Here is a 20,099-nt window from a genome sequence, read left to right on the forward strand (position 1 = left end):
CATTTGATGGAAATTATGTTAATTCTATAGTATGGTGATCAAAACTGAGCTCTATGATGTAAACGAGACCTAACAAGGGCAAGTAAGAAAATAAACTTAGATGTTGTATTACTAATGCTTCCAACTCTCGTATGACTCCTAGTGTTATTCTGAACGTTTATACTGGAGATTGATTTATTGTGTTTCAAGGGTGTCATTGACCTTTGGTGTAAGTGCCAGTGGAATTGCTAATGACTCAAATGCCTTTGTTGGGGACCTAGTCCATTAAATGAAATGCAGTGTTCCTTTTCTATTTCAGGTCTGTTGTCCCCAGATAAAACTCCACCGGCTCTACCTCCAAGGAATACTGGTATGTATAACATACATTTTGTTGCATAGAAGTATTTCCTGGAAGTTATCGCTTAATATCCATCTAGTGCTTGAAGTGAGTCGAGATGCTCGAGAGTCGACAATGTCTGAATACTGTGTTTCACTATAAAAAATGTGGAACAGTTTGATTGAAAAGCTGTGCATGTTAGTGGCTTTGCAAAAATGTACTACCTACCTGTTGACTGCCTGTTGTTGGTTCTAGGGATCAATATCCCCATGGCCTGGGGCCAGATTCACGAAGCAGTTACGCAAGAACTTACGAACCTGTACACCTTTCCTCAATCTTTGGCGGCTTTTACAATTATTAAACAATTAATGAGCTCCAAAGCACCAGGAGGCTGTTTATAACAATAACAGTTGATTGGAAGGTTTTGATGGTTGTAAACCAAGTTAATAAATGTAACCAAAGCTGTCAAAGATTGAGGAAAGATGTACACGTTTGTAAGTACTTGCGTAACTACTTCATGAATCTGACCCCCGGGCTCTGACCAGAACTCCTGGTTAGTGTTCTAGCCAACCTGCTGCCCGAAACGCTTTGCGTAATAGTGGCTTTAGGCATTGTATGTACTAGCTCTATCTATAAAGCCAACAAACTTTGTAAAATCTCTTTATGTATGTACCTTACCTAAATAAAATTATTATTATTATTATTATTATATAACCAAGCTGTTGGATGCAGCTGCTCGCAACCTGGTTGATCAGGTCTCCTTAGGTGGAACATGGTGCTTAAGTTCTCTTTTGAGCACCATGAGAGCTTGGCTAGTCATGCCCCTTATGTGTAGAGTGCCATCCATCTATCAAATGTCTGTGTATGTATATCTGTCTGTCTCAGTTTTTTGTCTCTGTCTCTTTCATTGTCTCAGTCTGTGTCTGCCTAATGTGTGGGTGGTCACCAGTGAGAGGAGCTTAGTGGTGTGAAATACTAATAAAAGAATAGTTACCCCTTTTTCTGATAGAGGACTGTAGCTTGAGAAATCTTTGAAGCTTTGGAAGAATCATCTGTTTATGCAAATATGGGCAAATTATTGACAGCTGGAAATTTCTGTTAATTTACCCAAGGTCAGTGAATAATTGTGTACATTACAATAAGAAAATTTTTTTTTTTTTAAATACTTAGCTGTGTAACTGGTGGGTAGTGCCAGAAATCGTCATGGGGGTCCGAGTATGACCCTGCACACTGTTCCCTTTTGAATTCTGGTGACCTTAATCAGCCTATTCCATCCCGTACCCCAGCCCATTCCCTCTGCCTAAGTTGGGTAAGTCTATCCCACAAACATGTTGCCTCCAATTTTGGACAAAGAGACATTCTCTCTTATAGTATGTGTGTGTGTATATATATATATAATGTTTACAGTAATTTTGGAAGCCGATTTTTCTTTAATTCATATTGAATTAAACAGAATTGTTACAATTGCTGATTTTCTTATGGCTATTTTACATTCTACATAAATACCTTCTTCCAGCATGAGGGTGACGAAACACTGAAATCACTTGAGCTTTCCATTTTATTTCTTTGACCATTCGTCGACAGTGTGGCATCTTCGGGAACATATTCCTGACTCTAAGTTCACAGATATACTAAGTTTACATGCACAAACAATATATATTTGTAAGTATGGGCTCAGCTTGTCCTATAATTAAGTAGTCCTTAATCGTAGGGAGCAATGAAAAATAGTGGAGGTGACTGCGGCCTAGCTTCAGATAATAGTCTCCGTGGTGTAGTGGTAAGACACTCGCCTGGCGTTCCGCGAGCGCTATGTCATGGGTTCGTATCCTGGCCGGGGAGGATTTACTGGGCGCAATTCCTTAACTGTAGCCTCTGTTTAACGCAACAGTAAAATGTGTACTTGGATGAAAAAACGATTCTTCGCGGCAGGGGATCGTATTCCAGGGACCATAGGATTAAGGACTTGCCCGAAACGCTACGCGTACTAGTGGCTGTACAAGAATGTAACAACTCTTGTATATATCTCAAAAAAAAAAAAAAAAAAAAAATAGTTATGTTATCTTTCCTTTGGATCAAAGGAGGGACATCAAACTATTGTATAATTGACATTGAATTAATTTAAATGTTGATTACTTGTATCGGTTCTCAAATAAATATGGCCTCAAGCATTCATGGCCTCCTTCGATCACTGGTGCATGATCAAAGGTGTCCTCGCCTCCTTCAATCCGTGGTGTCCTTAATGATGTCCAGATAATTCAAGATATAGTTGGACACAACAATTCAGGACTTGTCCTTAATGATGTCCAGATAATTAAAGATATAGTTGGACACAACAATTCAAGACTTGTCCTTAATGATGTCCAGATAATTCAAGATATAGTTGGACACAACAATTCAGGACTTGTCTTTAATGATGTCCAGATAATTCAAGATATAGTTGTACACAACAATTCAGGACTTGTCCTTAATGATGTCCAGATAATTAAAGATATAGTTGGACACAACAATTCAGGACTTGTCCTTAATGATGTTCAGATAATTAAAGATATAGTTGGACACAACAATTCAAGACTTGTCCTTAATGATGTCCAGATAATTCAGGATGGTATTGTAGTGTCGAGAGTGGCGTTGCTTAATTCCTCCTTCATGTAAATAAAGTATAAAGCATGTTGACCAGACCACACACTAGAAGGTGAAGGGACGACAACTTTTTGGTCCGTCCTGGACAATCGACTTGAGAATGGTCCAGGACGGACAGAAACGTCGTCGTCCCTTCACCTTCTAGTGTGTGGTCTGGTCAACATACTTCAGCCACGTTATTGTGACTCATCGCCTGCACAAGTATAAGGCATCTTCTCTAGAGTATTTATTCATAGTGTGTCCAATATAGCGTACATTTTGGAGCACAGGGGTCTCTCCAGAATTGCACTTGTATTGATATATTGTACTACATTTGTACACTTCAGTTTGTCAGAGGAAGAAATTATGTTGTTCTGAACGATGGAGGCTGTATGAGGGCTATAATAAATGATAGGAGGAATACTTGTGTTTTCACTGCGTGGTTTATTATTCCTTTCAATTATACCCCAAATTGCCTTGTCATTCTTTTTATTAGCCTGGGTAAACGTTGTTTTATAATATACAGTACTGCAGTGTTTTCGGGGGGGGGGCAATTATTCCCAGTCATAGTATGACTTAGCTTCATACTAATGATCATTAGTATGGGGGGGCAAGGATGGTTGTAGTTGAGACTTTGAGGTGAGGATGGATGCAGTAGAGGCCCCAGGGGTGAGGATGGATGCTGTAGAGGCCCCGGGGGTGAGGATGGATGCAGTAGAGACACCGGGAGGGGTGAGGATGGATGCAGTAGAGACACCGGGGGTGAGGATGGATGCAGTAGACACCAGGGGGTGAGGATGGATGCAGTAGAGACACCGGGGGTGAGGATGGTTGCAGTAAAGACACCGGGGGTGAGGATGGATGCAGTAGAGACACTGGGAGTGAGGATGGTTGCAGTAGAGACACCGGGGGGTGAGGATGGATGCAGTAGACACACCGGGGGTGAGGATGGATGCAGTAGAGACACCGGGGGTGAGGATGGTTGCAGTAAAGACACCGGGGGTGAGGATGGATGCAGTAGAGACACCGGGGGTGAGGATGGATGCAGTAGAGACACCGGGGGGTGAGGATGGATGCAGTAGAGGCCCCGGGGGTGAGGATGGATGCAGTAGAGGCCCCGGGGGTGAGGATGGATGCAGTAGAGACACCGGGGGTGAGGATGGATGCAGTAGAGACACCGGGAGTGAGGATGGATGCAGTAGAGGCCCCGGGGGTGAGGATGGATGCAGTAGAGACACCGGGAGTGAGGATGGATGCAGTAGAGACACCGGGGGTGAGGATGGATGCAGTAGACACACCGGGGGGTGAGGATGGATGCAGTAGAGACACCGGGGGTGAGGATGGATGCAGTAGACACCGGGGGTGAGGATGGATGCAGTAGAGACACCGGGAGTGAGGATGGATGCAGTAGAGACACCGGGGGTGAGGATGGATGCAGTAGACACACCGGGGGGTGAGGATGGATGCAGTAGAGACACCGGGGGTGAGGATGGATGCAGTAGAGACACCGGGGGTGAGGATGGATGCAGTAGAGACACCGGGGGTGAGGATGGTTGCAGTAGAGACACCGGGGGTGAGGATGGATGCAGTAGAGACACCGGGGGGTGAGGATGGATGCAGTAGAGACACCGGGGGTGAGGATGGATGCAGTAGAGACACCGGGGGGTGAGGATGGATGCAGTAGACACACCAGGGGGTGAGGATGGTTGCAGTAAAGACACCGGGGGGTGAGGATGGATGCAGTAGACACACCGGGAGTGAGGATGGATGCAGTAGAGACACCGGGGGTGAGGATGGATGCAGTAGAGACACCGGGGGTGAGGATGGTTGCAGTAGAGACACCGGGGGGTGAGGATGGATGCAGTAGAGACACCGGGGGGGTGAGGATGGATGCAGTAGAGACACCGGGGGGTGAGGATGGATGCAGTAGAGACACCGGGGGTGAGGATGGATGCAGTAGACACACCGGGGGGTGAGGATGGATGCAGTAGACACACCGGGGGGTGAGGATGGATGCAGTAGAGGTCCCGGGGTGGGGGAGGGAGGGTGAGGATGAGGATGGATGCAGGAGAGGAGTGAGGGACGGCGGGCCAGGAGGGCTGGAGCAAGGGGCCCGCCTCGGGCCAGGACCGGCCACCAAGAGCTGCTCCTCCAACTGGTGCTACTCACTCACTCGCTCGCGCGCCGCCGTCACTCCGCCGCGCCCGAAACTCTTCCCCCAACTTACTAATGTAGAAAACTTGACTTATTATGCTTATAATACCAAATTGTGGCTTGATACCGGTGATATTTCAGTGCTTGATATGACTTGGCCCTAAAGACTTGCTTGATATGACTTGGCCATTTTTAGTGATAATTTCGTATTTGTGGACTTGTGTGGTGATAAAAAAGGATATTTGTTGTTGGTAATTGTACAAGGTGATTCCCGGCGTGATATGTGGGTACCTATATATACCCACATATCATCTCTACACTCAGTATTAACAAGTACCAAGTGCAGTGTTTACAGACCGTAGGGATGTGTGTGTGTGTGGACCGCTGACTACAAATGCGAAAGTTTTCCATAGTGAGACATTCAGAGCAGGTTACTGAATGTGTGTTATTGGTGAATTTGTGATACAATTGTGTTTTAGTGCGGGCGAGGAGTCACAGTAACGTGGCTGAAGTATGTTGACCAGACCACACGCTAGAAAGTGAAATGACGACTACGTTTCGGTCCGTCATGGACCATTCTCAAACCGACTTGAGAATGGTCCAGGACGGACCAAAACTTCGTCGTCCCTTCACTTTCTAGTGTGTGGTCTGGTCAATTATTTAGTAATACTGGCAGCATGAAGTGATTAGTACATGGAAAGAAAATATATTTTGGTGCGAATTTGACTGTGAATTGTACTTGAATATTAAAGTGCATTTAGTCACTATAAGGAATCCCCCTCCCGCTGTTCACTATTTGATATTGGCGAAGTGTTGTGCTTCTGTGTACGCCAGCGGCTGGGTACTAACTGTACGGTGTACACTGTTGGTCTTAATACTGTGATCCATTATTTGTTGATGATCACTGCAGATGTACAGTGTCTCATACTTGCTGGTGTGTTTATATTGGCTCAGGTTCATTGTGGTTAACTGTGACCTCGTGCGTACTACACTGACAGTCCTGGTGTTAACTGTGACCTCGTGCGTACTACACTGACAGTCTTGGTTGACCAGACCACACACTAGAAGTTGAAGGGACGACGACGTTTCGGTCCGTCCTGGACCATTCTCAAGTCGATTGTGACAGCGACAGTCTTGGTGTTAACTGTGACCTCGTGCGGGCATGAGAGTCGCCCCCATTCCCTATGTCGTCATCCCTAAGGAGTCTGACGGCTGAGTGGACACCGCTCGGGATTCGTAGTCCTAAGGTTCTGGGTTCGATCCCGGGCGGAGGCGGAAAGAAATGAGCAGAGTTTTTTACCATGATGCTCCCCTGTTCACCTAGCAGTAAATTGGTACCTGGGAGTTAGACAGCTGCTACGGGCTGTTTCCTGGGGATATGTAACAAAAAGGAGACCTGGTCGAGGACCGGGCCGCGGGGACGCTAAGCCCCGAAATCATCTCAAGATAACTCTTGTCCTCCCTCCCCTCACTCACGCACACCCACACCTCCATTCATCTTGTTGTTCTCCTGGCAATGTTAGAGGTTACGCTGCCACCTAGTTGCCCCAGACCTAGCCTGGTGGTGGTGTGGTAGTGGTGGTGTCTGGAGGTGTGGTAGTGGTGTCTGGTGGTGGTGTGGTAGTGGTGGTGGTGTCTGGAGGAGGTGTGGTAGTGGTGGTGGTGTCTGGAGGTGGTGGTGGTGTGGTGGTAGTAGTGTCTGGAGGTGGTGTGGTAGTGGTGGTGGTGTCTGGAGGAGGTGTGGTAGTGGTGGTGGTGTCTGGAGGAGGTGTGGTAGTGGTGGTGGTGTCTGGAGGAGGTGTGGTAGTGGTGGTGGTGTCTGGAGGTGGTGTGGTAGTGGTGGTGGTGTCTGGAGGTGGTGTGGTGGTGGTGTCTGGAGGTGGTGTGGTGGTGGTGTCTGGAGGTGGTGTGGTAGTGGTGTCTGGTGGTGGTGTGGTAGTGGTGGTGGTGTCTGGAGGTGGTGTGGTAGTGGTGGTGGTGTCTGGAGGTGGTGTGGTAGTAGTGGTGGTGTCTGGAGGTGTCTGGTGGTGGTGTGGTAGTGGTGGTGGTGGTGTCTGGAGGTGGTGGTGGTGTCTGGAGGAGGTGTGGTAGTGGTGGTGGTGTCTGGAGGAGGTGTGGTAGTGGTGGTGGTGTCTGGAGGTGGTGGAGGTGTGGTGGTGGTGTCTGGAGGAGGTGTGGTAGTGGTGGTGGTGTCTGGAGGTGGTGGTGGTGTCTGGAGGTGGTGGTGGTGGTGGTGGTGTCTGGAGGTGGTGTGGTAGTGGTGGTGGTGTCTGGAGGAGGTGTGGTAGTGGTGGTGGTGTCTGGAGGAGGTGTGGTAGTGGTGGTGGTGTCTGGAGGTGGTGTGGTAGTGGTGGTGGTGTCTGGAGGTGGTGTGGTAGTGGTGGTGGTGTCTGGAGGTGGTGTGGTAGTGGTGGTGGTGTCTGGAGGTGGTGTGGTAGTAGTGGTGGTGGTGTCTGGAGGTGGTGTGGTAGTGGTGGTGGTGGTGTCTGGAGGTGGTGGTGGTGGTGTAAGAGGTAATCAGTTGTCTGGAAGGCGGGGGCGGTCATTACCCTTCAGGTATACACTTTGTGTGGCCTTCGCCGGAAATAGTTGGCGTCGGGAGATGTGCGCGCGCGCCTCGCTAGGCTGTGAGGGAGTGGGCCACTGGGGATATGAACCAAGCAACCCGGCCTCGACTCAAGTTCATTCCATCCAGTGGTCGACCCCAAAGACGATTTCATCAATTTTAACATGCTGTTCATTCAAAACAGAAATTGTATCAAATATAAATTAATATTATTATATATATTAGCATGTTGTGCATATTTAGGCATAGGTTAGATTAGGTGTTTAGGTTCTGTTGGTGATTATTTTGTCTTTGTAGTACTGTGGGTGAAGCATTTACAGCGTTGTGGTTCGAACAAAATTCGTCAGTGAAGCACTTGTTCCGGAAGTGTTCGGACGTCATCAGTTGAGTCGTGTGTAAACCGTCTTTCATTCATAAACAGGGGGTTTGGCGGGTGCATGGAATGGACTTTTAATCTTTGTTTGGAGGACGGGCTTAACCAATTGGAACACGCGCTATAAAAGTTGCCAACTTGTCCTCCAAAACAAAGGCCCCAAATACTTGTTAATCCAGCCGCCAAACCGCTGTTTATGAATGAAAACGTTTTACACACGACTCACAACGCTCGAAAATTTTCGAACAATAATGCTCTTACCACCACTGTTCGAATTGCATCTATGTAAATGCTCCACCCACGTACTGCCAAATACAAATACAGTAAATGCCAACAGAATCAAAATACCTAACCCAATTTAGACCGAACTATACACTAAATTTTAATTCCTAATAATATCAATATATATGAGGAAATTCCAATTTTGAATATACTGTATTACATCAAAATTGAGGAGCCAGTCTTTGTGTCCGGGAGTGGCGGGGGGGGGGGGGGGGCAGTGTGGATGAGCCGAGCCTGAGGACAGGTTGAACTTGATTCAGATACATTCAGTATTCCTGCACGGGCCCTAAGCCTCTGCTGGCCCACTAACTGTTACTCGTTTTTCGAGAAACGTTTTTTCCATGCATATTGCTCGTGCCTGGAAGATCGAGCTGTTAGCTCTAGGGCCCCGCCTTTCTAACCGTCTGTTGTCATTCATGTGATTTTGCGCGCGCGTTAGTAGGGGGAAGACGGTCTTGGAGGGGTGGGGGGTAGGCGGCGTTGCAGTTCAAGTTCAAGATCAGGGTCTGGTGGAGTGCTGTTGCCCCCCACCAGTTGCAACATCAGCCTACGCCCTCTACCTCAGAGCGTGCGTCGTTACTTCATCGCTAATATATGTAATCATTGCATCCTAAAATGTTCTATAAAGGCCAAGAAGAGCGATGGGATCCGTAGATGTATTCTCGCAGCCAGAGATGGGGTCGATAAAGGTGCTCATTTTCTTAAGCCCATAATATGCCTCGGTAACCTGTTCCACTACTACTCACAGGATGGGTATGGGGTCCTCTGCCACTCACAGGATGGGTATGGGGTCCACTACCACTCACACAGGAGGGGTATGGGGTCCACTACCACTCACAGGATGGGTATGGGGGTCCACTACCACTCACAGGAGGGGTATGGGGGTCCACTACCACTCACAGGCTGGGTATAGAGTGCATAATATATGAATTTAACCAAAGAAAGAGATCACCAATTCAACATTTAAACAAATTGACCGCCATTAGGACCGAGTGAGTGTGTGTATTTCTACAGAATTCGATTTAATATTTTAAGTTGCCTAATCATATACATCTTATTTTTTAACGTGGTCAAGCTAAACACATTATATTTAAATCTACAGTGTATTTGTGTTATCTTTTAACAAAATACAGTAAATGATTGCAATTGGCATTCATTGCAAAATAGTGTTTGCGTCCATTTTGCAACAGGGGATCAATGAAGGTTCGTATATCCGATTTATATATGCGATTTAATAGTTTGAAAACACCCCGCCGTATCTACGTTGTGACCTTAACATTGCTGTTGAAGGCGATGAGTCACAATAACGTGGCTAAACTATATTGACCAGACCACACACTAGATGGTGAAGGACTACGACGACGTTTCGGTCCGTCCTGGACCATTCTCAAGTCTACAATCGACTTGAGAATGGTCCAGGACGGACCGAAACGTCGTCATCCCTTCACCTTCTAGTGTGTGGTTTGGTCAATTGCTAGTGAAGACTGCGTGGGTTGGTTACGGGTCACTGTAAGCTGATCTGAATGAAGCCTACTCGGTGTTCTCCAGTTTGTGGTGTAAAGGGGGAGGGGAAGGGGGGTATTTTCCTATTGAATGTAGGCAGGTGAGGATGGGTTAGTGTCTGGGTCAGTGGGGGGGGGGGGGGGGTAGGGGTCAGTGGTTGGGCAGGGTGGGAGGACTAGCAGACAGTTAGTCTGCCTGAGTCATCGTGGCTGGCGGCCTGCTCTCACACAACCAGTACCCCTTGGCTTGAATTTTTTTTGTGCACAGGTGGTTACAGGAAGCTTGAGACTTCGAAGCTCCGGATTATCCCGGGCGTAGGTTCGAATCCTCATCACTGCGGCCCTTGTGGATTTGTTCATTTGATATGTCACGCTATTGTGATTAGTGTGTGTAATGATGGTAGGTTTGTCGCTTTGCCTCATGATGGGCTCACTAGTGAGGGACTTCTACTACTCGTGACTTACGTGTTAATACACTGGAGGCCAGATAGGTTTCCGCTGGGAATGTTTTACCGGAGACTTGATTACGGAGTTGGTTGTGCATTTCAGGTTGAATGACTGAAACCTCGACTTCTTGGTAGCCTCGAGTTACCGGTTCCTTGTCGAGGGAGTGTGAGAGAAGAACAACTGTGGACATGTTAATTTTCAGATTAGCGTGATAATCAGCAGTAGCGTGCTTGTATACATGTACAGTAGGGACAACACGAAGGTAACTTGTAGGTGGGTGGACACGACCTGGAGCGGTGATGCCAAGAATCGCCTCCCACTTGTTGCCCCGGGGAAGAGTTGCGTGACCTTGACCAGGTGGACCGAGAGACGAAGACCGACCTGGGGAGCAGCATAACTTATTGAATGCTGTTAGTAAGGTTGGCGCCATGGTGTGCCTGCCTGAATCTCGAGGATTGAGCATCAGCTTGTTCGCGGCGCCCTTGCTGCTGGTGCGCGGGCTGGGGCGCCGCGCCGCACGCTGGCTCGTCATAAACCACCAACGACAGTTGCAGAAATTGTCGGTACGGCGACGCCATCGCCAGTCACTGAGCCAGAATGTGCGGCCATGCAGCGAGCCACTCGTCTCCAGGACACCCCACGATCACGACTGTAAAATTCGACCTTGGAGCGAGCCAGTCACATGCGCGCAACTCGGTCATTCATCTGCTCCCGGTACGTCGCCAGCCGCAACAAATGGAGGCAACTTTCCCGCAGGTCGGGAGCTTGACGTCCACATCTACGGAATACACGTACCTGTGGAACCCCTTGTTGCTTGTAGCCACGTCCCCCAGGACCCGTGTGGCTCACCTTGCCAAGACTGCGGGCGGTCGCAGCCCCAGTCGAGAGCCAGCTTCCTTCGTCTGCCGCTGGTGTTCGACAGGTGTAGCAGCCAGGGGTGCCAGGATGCTGTTGCTCTCCTCTCACACACCTGCTCAGGTTGGACATTGTTCTACTGCACTTGTATTTAGTCTCGATAAGTATGGGATATGGGGACCCTTTCCTGACATCTGTAGAAATATATGTAGCGTTCCCTTGTACTTTTACAACCTGCATGTGTTATATCCTAGGTATTAGCTAAGGTTGTGGCGGAGATCGTGAGCAATGGTTGTCACCTGGGCAGTTGGGTCTTGGTGTCTACACCATTCATCCATTGCTTCCTTTCATTTTCTCTCCTACCATTGCCTGAAAATAATTTATATACATTGTTTTAAATATTTGAAATGATTAAAATGTTGTCATTATTATTATCATCAATTTGTCAACAAGCACAACCATGTGTGGGTGTGTCCTGTCCAGGGATTGAGCTGGTTTTGGATTGAGAATCGAGAACGTAGACCACTGTGCCTTCGGGACTATGTAGGCACGGCGGCAGGAAGCTGGAAGGCACTAACTGTACCAGCTTTTATAAGGTGGGCGGGCAGGTTTGTGTTGAGTAAAGCGTGCACGGTCAGTGACCCAGGCCATGCCCCCTGCCCTGCCCTGCCCTGCCCTGCCCTGCCCTGCCCTGCCCTGCCCTGCCCTGCCCTGCCCTGCCCTGCCCTGCCCTGCCCTGCCCTGCCCTGCCCCGCCCCGCCCCGCCCCGCCCCGCCCCGCCCTGCCCTACCCTGCCCTGCCCTGCCCCACCCTGCCCCACCCTGCCCCGCCCCGCCCTGCCCCGCCCCGCCCCACCCTGCCCCGCCCCGCCCCGCCCTGCCCCGCCCCGCCATACCCTGCCCTGCCCCGCCCCGCCCGGCCCCGCCCCGCCCGGCCCCGCCCCGCCCGGCCCCGCCCCGCCATACCCCGCCCCGCCATACCCCGCCCCGCCATACCCCGCCCCGCCCCACCACGTGTCTTCGGCAGCGAGAAATGCATAGCGAGTGAGGGAACGGGGAACATGGAAGGGGGGAGGGAGGAGACACGTGGGGGCGCCACGCGGGAACTGAATGGTGATGTGTTGAAAACGTGGCTGTGGAGGTGGTGGTGGGGGAGGTGGACTGATGAACCAGGAGTGACGAACCGCTCGGGTCAAGAGAGTGCTCCTCTTCCATTCGTGTGGCCGGACCTCTGGTATTTCCGGACTCAATCCTTTCCCTCTCCTTTTCGCTCACCTGTTAATAATCCTTCCACTTCCTGCACCCTCCCTCCCTCTCTCCCCTCCCCCCCCCCCTCTCTCTCTCTCTCTCTTTCTCTCTCTCTCTCTCTTCTCTCTCTCTCTCTCTCTCTCTCTCTCTCTCTCTCTCTCTCTCTCTCTCTCTCTCTCTCTCTCTCTCTCTCTCTCTCTCTCTCTCTCTCTCTCTCTCTCTCTCTCTCTCTCTCACTCTCACTCACACCTAGTTGTGCTTGCGGGGGTTGAGCTCTGGCTCTTTGTTCCCGTCTATCAACTGGTGTACAAATTCCTGAGCCTACTGGGTTCTTATCATATTTACATTTGAAACTGTGTATGGAGTCAGCCTCCACCACATCACTGCCTAATGCATTCCATCTGTTAATTACTGACACTGAAAAAGTTCTCTCTGACGTCCCTGTGGCTCATTTGAGTACTCAGTTTGAGAACATGTCCATTCATGGTTTCAAATGTAGCTGCGATAGAACTCGAGCTCAGAAATCTGTACACCAGTAAATTGACGGTTGAGAGGCGGGACCAAAGAGCCAGAGCTTAACCCCAACAAGCACAACTACGGTGAGTCCACCCCGCCTCCCAGCCCCTGATACGCCAAAAGCCGTACTCCCAAACGATAGTACCGTCATTACCTATGTGGTCAAAAGCACCAAATATGTAGTAATGTAGTCCGCCAGTAAGCCACTGTTGGGGACGGACTGACTGGCCGCGTGTTGAGGCGCAAGAGATGTTTTCCCGTCTTGATAACTTGTGTCACCAAGCCTTGACCTTTGCTGTATGTTAGGTGTCCATAACATGGCGAGCACCACGGTGTTTGTATGAGAGATGAACATTGGTTTTCACCTTAGCTAAACCCTCGGCTAATTGGCGTATTAATTGAATGAATGCTAGGGGTGAGAGGAGGAGGGGGGAAGGGTCAGACCCGCCGGCCGTTGTGGAAATAGTGTTCAGAATACGGGTGTTGCCAACATCAGATTATGCTTAGATATATAGATATATAGATATATCTTTCTTAGATATATAGAACAACAACTGAGGGTATCTGAATCACTATTGTTGGGGGGTCAAAGTTAATTGCTCGTATGCCCCTGATGAAATGTTAGCTTGACCTGTCTTATATTAGTGGGTTTTTAGGGCTGTTGAATAGGTTAGCCTTGTACGTGGATTTCGCATGAATGAGTCAGAGAGGAATTCTTGGCGGTTGGGTTTAGATGAGTTGGGGTGGGGGGGGAGTACTCGTGGATATAATGTTTATACGGGTTTTTCTTGTTTAATCCCAGGTATTAAACATAATCAAGAGCTTATTTTGTAAAAACCTACGTCTAGCAACCTTAAATCGCATTGCAGAATGGTACTATTACGTTGATGATTGGTTGACTTGAATGTTACTTGTTCTTGAGGTGGGCGTTTATCGCCTGAAACAAAGATACGACGATACGCAAGATAATTGCATTCATTAACAAAACCCATCACGACTCGTACTCCTTAATTAAGTAGTAATTATAACAACAAGCGCAATATATATATATATATATATATATATATATATATATATATATATATATATATATATATATATATATATATATATATATATATATATATATATAATGTGTGTGTATTTAACATTAGCGGCCATTTGGACAAAGCCAGGGAGATTACGGACGGCTTCCTGTGTGCGTGTGCGCGTGCGCTTGCCTGCACATCCTGCCTGGCCCCACCCCTGGAGCTCTCACCTTCACCTGGGGGGTTGTCCCCCACCACCTGGGGTTGTATCCCCCCACCCCCACCACCTGGGGTAGTCTCCCCCCCCCCCCCCTTCACCTGGGAATAATGCTTGCCCTAGGTATTTCCGCGAGGGCGGCGTCATTATTGAGGCATCCCGCTGTCCACCATGACGGGACGACGGGCTCCCAACACCCCCTCCCCCCTCCCCGGGGGTCACCGTCACCGGGGTTCGAACCCTCATCACGGCCCTTGTGATTTGTTTACCGTCTATTTTGTTTAACTTTGATTATAGCCGGGTTTTTTTATGTGCTTGTCGTTTGAATGTCTTCGCCTTATGAGGTATGATGATTATTGTTTACAGTGACCTCGGCTACTCTGTTATTTTGGGAGCGTCTTAAAGTTGGTTATTTTGATTATTTTTTTTAAATGATTAAACTCTAGGTGATTAAAAAGTACGGATTGAGAACCACGCCTCTTACACTCAAGCAAATCCGCCAACAAAAACATTCCAAATCCGCCAACAAAAACATTCCAAATCCGCCAACAAAAACATTCGAAATCCGCCAACAAAAACATTCCAAATCTGCCAACAAAAACATTCCAAATCCGCCAACAAAAACATTCGAAATTCGCCAACAAAAACATTCGAAATCCGCCAACAAAAACATTCGAAATCCGCCAACAAAAACATTCCAAATCCGCCAACAAAAACATTCGAAATTCGCCAACAAAAACATTCGAAATCCGCCAACAAAAACATTCGAAATCCGCCAACAAAAACATTCGAAATCCGCCAACAAAAACATTCGAAATCCGCCAACAAAAACATTCGAAATCCGCCAACAAAAACATTCGAAATCCGCCAACAAAAACATTCGAAATCCGCCAACAAAAACATTCGAAATCCGCCAACAAAAACATTCGAAATCCGCCAACAAAAACATTCGAAATCCGCCAACAAAAACATTCCAAATCCGCCAACAAAAACATTCCAAACCCGCCAACAAAAACATTCCAAATCCGCCAACAAAAAAAAAACAAATCCGCCAACCCCCAAAAAATCCAAATCGGGCAATTTGGAAATTTTCTAAGCACCCCCCCCCCCCCTTTCCTTGTTCATCTGAGCAACTCCCACACCTAAAGAACAGCTGTTTTGCATATGGTGGGATTCACCCAGCTCATATAATTTTGTGCTGCTGATCTGGGCAGTCATTAAAGAGGGAAGACAGCGTCGCTTATGTAGATTGGTACTAATAAAATGACAATGTACTGTGCAATAAGTATTACATTTTCACAAGATTCTGTTTTGTTTTGCAGCAGATGGTCGGGACACGTCATCCCGTCAGGCACAAGGAATTGGAGCCCAACAGCCGCCGCCGCCTATAGGGTACAACCCACCAAAATGGCACTCTGGAAGTAGTCAAGTACTACCTAAAAGTACTCCAAAACATCCATCAGTTCTCCCCAGACATCTTAATCAACCATCTTCCTTAAATGTTTCTCACAATAGACAACATGAATCGAATCCCGATGGAAACGCACACACCCCAACCCGACCACCCATACTGTCTGGTTCGCCCAATCTCAACACCAGCCGACCACCTGCACCCATTCCTTCGCTCCCCATTTCTGGTCCTCCCATTCCGCCCACCAGTGGGCCACCACTGCCTTCAAACAATCCTCCTCCTATCCAGTACCCAGATCAGTATCCAGGACAACATCAGACAAATTCTCTTGATTACCTGCAACTTGATCAGGTACCACAGGAAATGGCCCCAGCAGTACCAGGAGTTTCACCACTACCTTCCGTTGGAATGACAAGTACAGAACGTGTTAACCTGGGAGATGGAGAGAGTATTGAACTAATCCCGCTTTATCGCAGACTTATGGAACAACCATATTTTCATGTAATATCTCGAGCCAAATCCAAGAATATTCTTGAAAATGGTAAGAATTTGACTTCAGTTACTTACAAAAAATATTAAATTCTTTATAGAGTTTGCATGTGTATTTCAGTAAAATTATTTCCTTACAAGGTCACTTAAGTGTACACAGGGCTTCCGGCTGTCCCTCCCACATTCTCAGTCTCTCTTCTTTAGTCTCACCCTCCACCTCTCTCCCTCCTTTCAAGCTGGCAACATTGAACCACTGCCAAGTTACAGCCCCGCTCCGGTGACAAGTCAGTCCACTTTGGGCTCACCATAGCCCGTGCTACTTGCAACTTTTTCTTCTGAGTAGCTGTATCTAAAACAACAATAACATAGCACCACTTCATTATAAGGGTGACTATCATCCGGTTATATGATTATCACCCGAGTTGTTATTCCCCTTCTCCCCCTCCCCCCCCCCTCCATCAACCCTATTTCCCTGCTCTCTCCCATCCAATCTCGAACAGACATTTCCATTTATATACTGTATATAGATTCAGATTCAGATGTTTATTCAGGTAAGGTATATACATACAAGTGATGTTACATTAATGGATTGATATATAGATAGAGCTAGTACATACAATGCCTAAAGCCACTATTACGCAATGCGTTTCGGGCAAGAAAAACATTAATATCTAGAACTTAATACTAATTGAGCATAAAGAATAAAAGATGTTGAGAACAAATACAAATAAAGATAAAAAAAAGGGGGAACATGACTGAAAAAGCAGCACAAATACAATAGGTTGACAAACAGTGTTGATTAAAAAAAAAAAAAAATAACAGACATGGGTTGACAATAGAGGAGTGAGGTAGATTACAGGGAATTTATTAGGTAGTGTTTAGTTTTTATCTTAAACTGGTTGAGAGAGGTACAGTCTTTAACATGGTTGGGAAGGTCATTCCACATTCTGGGCCCCTTGATTTGCAGAGCATTTCTAGTTTGATTAAGACGTACTCTAGGAATATCAAAACTGTATTTATTTCTGGTGTGGTGCTCATGGGTTCTGTTACAACCTTCTATGAAGCTTTTAAGATCAGGATTGGCATTATAGTTTAGCGTTTTATATATGTATAATACACATGAGAGAATGTGCAGTGACTTAATATCTAACATATTAAGAGATTTGAGTAGGGGTACCGAGTGATGTCTGGGGCCAGAGTTGGATATTGTTCTAATAGCGGCTTTGTGTTGGGTAATTAGAGGACGTAAGTGATTTTGGGTAGTAGAACCCCAAGCACAAATACCATAGTTGAGATAAGGATAGATAAGGGAGTAATAGAGAGTCACCAGAGCAGGGCGTGGTACATAATATCTGATCTTAGAAAGAATGCCCACAGTTTTTGAAAATTTTTTTGATATATTTAGAATGTGTCCCTGGAAATTCAGCTTGTGGTCAATGAGAATGCCAAGGAATTTGCCATCTAATTTGTTACAAATTTGGGTATTGTTTATTTTGAGATTTATAAGACTAGAGGATTTATTGCCAAACAGAATATAGAAGGTTTTGTCAATGTTAAGGGTGAGTTTGTTGGCAGTTAGCCAAAGATGGACTTTATTTAGCTCAGTATTTACTGTGGCATTTAGAGCAAGAGGGTCAGGACTGGAGTAAATGAAGGTTGTGTCGTCAGCAAATAGAATTGGTTTGAGGTGTTGGGAGGCATTTGGAAGGTCATTAATGTAGATGAGAAAGAGGAGAGGGCCAAGTATGCTGCCCTGAGGAACACCAATGTTGATGGGTAGGGTGGGAGAAATTGTATTATTCACAGAAACATATTGGAGCCTGTCAGTAAGGTAGGACTCGAGGTATTGTAGGGAGTGTCCTCTGACTCCATAATGATGTAATTTAAGAAGAAGGTTTTGGTGGTTGACAGTATCAAAAGCTTTACGCAGGTCCACAAATAACCCAACAGGGAGCTCCTTTTTATCAAGAGCTGTATGAATCGAGTTAAGCATACTAATAAGTGCATCGTTAGTGCTTTTTTTGGGTCTGAAGCCATATAGAAGGGGTGCCCAAGTTCGCCTGGGTCTCTTCCTAACTCTTAAACCATATCTTCCGCCTTTGTCCATTTCCTTGCCTTGTCCTACCCGTCTTCTCCTCCTCCTCCTCCTCCTGCTCCTCCTCCTCCTCCTCCTCGATGCCTTTTTCCCTTCCCTCAGAAAATATATTACAGTACTATTATCGTAAAAAACTCTATGGGAACCACACTAACTATTTCATACTTCATGAAAATCACATAAGGGTCTTTATAAACTATAATATTTCTTAAAGCATTTAACATAGGCTAGTAGGGCTTGGCCTATGCTAGTCTCATACCCAACACCATTTTCCCTGCAACACTGAGTGAGGCTAGCCCCAACCATCTGGCATCAACTATGGTCATTTTAATTTTCTGTATATATACACACACAAAATGTCTATATATATAATTTTCTCTTCTATATCTATACTATATAAGAGTGTCTGTGTCTGTTGGTCTGTATGTCCAAAGTTGGAAGCCAGATGCTTGGAGATAACTTACACAACTTTGCAGGGGGAATGGTCTGGAGCACTCAATGGACATAGGTTGGTCGATAATCAGCCTAAGTAAAATATTTTATGAAATACAGTATTAGCATTTATATAGACCTTGATGCAATTTTCATGGATTCAGGTGTGAAATATTTGGTGTGTTCACCACTGAATTTTCAGTGCTTTTCAATAATAAGTTGTCTGAGAGACCTATAGAGTTTCAGTGCTTCTTAATACAGTAGGTGCTCAGTAATCTGCAGTATGGTAACAAGAAAATTTTGAGTAATCTGCAAGGTTTCATGTTCAATTTTTTACTTGTTTGTTTAAGTTCTTTTAACCGAAATTGGTTTTCAGTTATAAGGGTGTCCATGGTGTGCTGTATAAACAGTGTGTGTATGTACCCTAGCTCATCCCAATCACAACCAAGTAGAACACCAAAACCCAGGGACTATGCAGAGACATCAGTGACTCCAGACATTGAGGCTACTTTTGGCCTTTGGAGAGGAAAATGGAGACGGTGGTTATGCTTCCCAGTCTCCTTTATCACAAGTGTTATCTGGCTAGAGTATTTGAGTGGACCAAGACCCACTCACAGAGACCCCATGAGCCTTACCCCAAAGTAGTATGCAGGTGATTTGATTTTATAACCGACTGATATTAACTGCAAAATATTTTATTTTCTAGCTGATGATGGAATGTTCCTGATTCGTCCATCAACTCGCTCCATGGATCCACTCACCCTCTGCCTTAGACATGGAGGCCGCACTTACAATATCAATATTAGACATCGTCGTGATGGACTGTTTGCCTTAGGCTCAGAAAAGAGTAAAGAAATGGTATGTTCAAACAGTTTTCCTCTTTTTTTTTTTCCTGTTACATTCATGAGGCAATAGTGAATGGTCATAAAAGGAAGAAGCCATCTGTATGAATTTGTGTGAATGTGTTTATGTAAATACTGTATATGTGTTGTATGAGGGGAGGGCATCTTTCGGGCTGCGCTTCCTGAGGCTTTGAGGCGATAGGTTTCTTTTATCCCCCTTTCATTGGGATGTGCCTGGTGGTTTGTCATCTAGGATTCAGAGGCTTCATTTGCTAACACATACTTTCTTCCTGCTAGCGAGAATCAGGAGGAAATGTTAACTCCATCCTGGGGCTGTCTTCCTCTACATGAAAGACAGTTCCAGGAATTTGGGGATGCCAGGCAAAAGACCGTGGTTGCCCTTTAACCCACGTTAGAGTCTGATGTCTGGCTTGGGGGGTTTGTTGCTCCATACAAATGTATTTTCTTACTCCCTTTCTCAGTATGATCTGGTTTCCTGCTCCACTTCCTTGTAGGTGCATTTCCATTTCAGTGACTTGGATAGGCCCCTATTTTACAGGTTTCCATCATCTTGTCTTGCTCTAAAGTCAGCCCTTTTAGGTTTTTAAAGATTTGGAACTGGAGCTACCTGTTGTAGGTTCCAAGAATCAATGTCTCCATGGCCCAGTCTCTGTTAGGCTTCCTGGTTGGTGATCTGGTCAACCAGGC

The 20,099-nt window shown here is 46.5% G+C and overlaps 1 protein-coding gene across 8 annotated transcripts in view; it reads left to right on the forward strand.

Annotated features, from left to right (window-relative positions):
• Nucleotides 1–20,099, forward strand: part of LOC123765825 (uncharacterized) — a 57,632-nt gene that overhangs the window by 31,866 nt on the left and 5,667 nt on the right. For all 8 annotated transcript variants that reach the window (XM_069337269.1, XM_045754604.2, XM_045754606.2 and 5 more), the window contains 3 exons: nucleotides 299–349; nucleotides 15,445–16,074; nucleotides 19,256–19,407. In XM_069337269.1, the coding sequence (XP_069193370.1) occupies nucleotides 299–349; nucleotides 15,445–16,074; nucleotides 19,256–19,407 (833 nt within the window). The remainder of the gene's footprint in view (nucleotides 1–298; nucleotides 350–15,444; nucleotides 16,075–19,255; nucleotides 19,408–20,099) is intronic.

This window comes from Procambarus clarkii, chromosome 37 (assembly GCF_040958095.1).
Source record: "Procambarus clarkii isolate CNS0578487 chromosome 37, FALCON_Pclarkii_2.0, whole genome shotgun sequence".
NCBI lineage: Eukaryota > Metazoa > Arthropoda > Malacostraca > Decapoda > Cambaridae > Procambarus > Procambarus clarkii.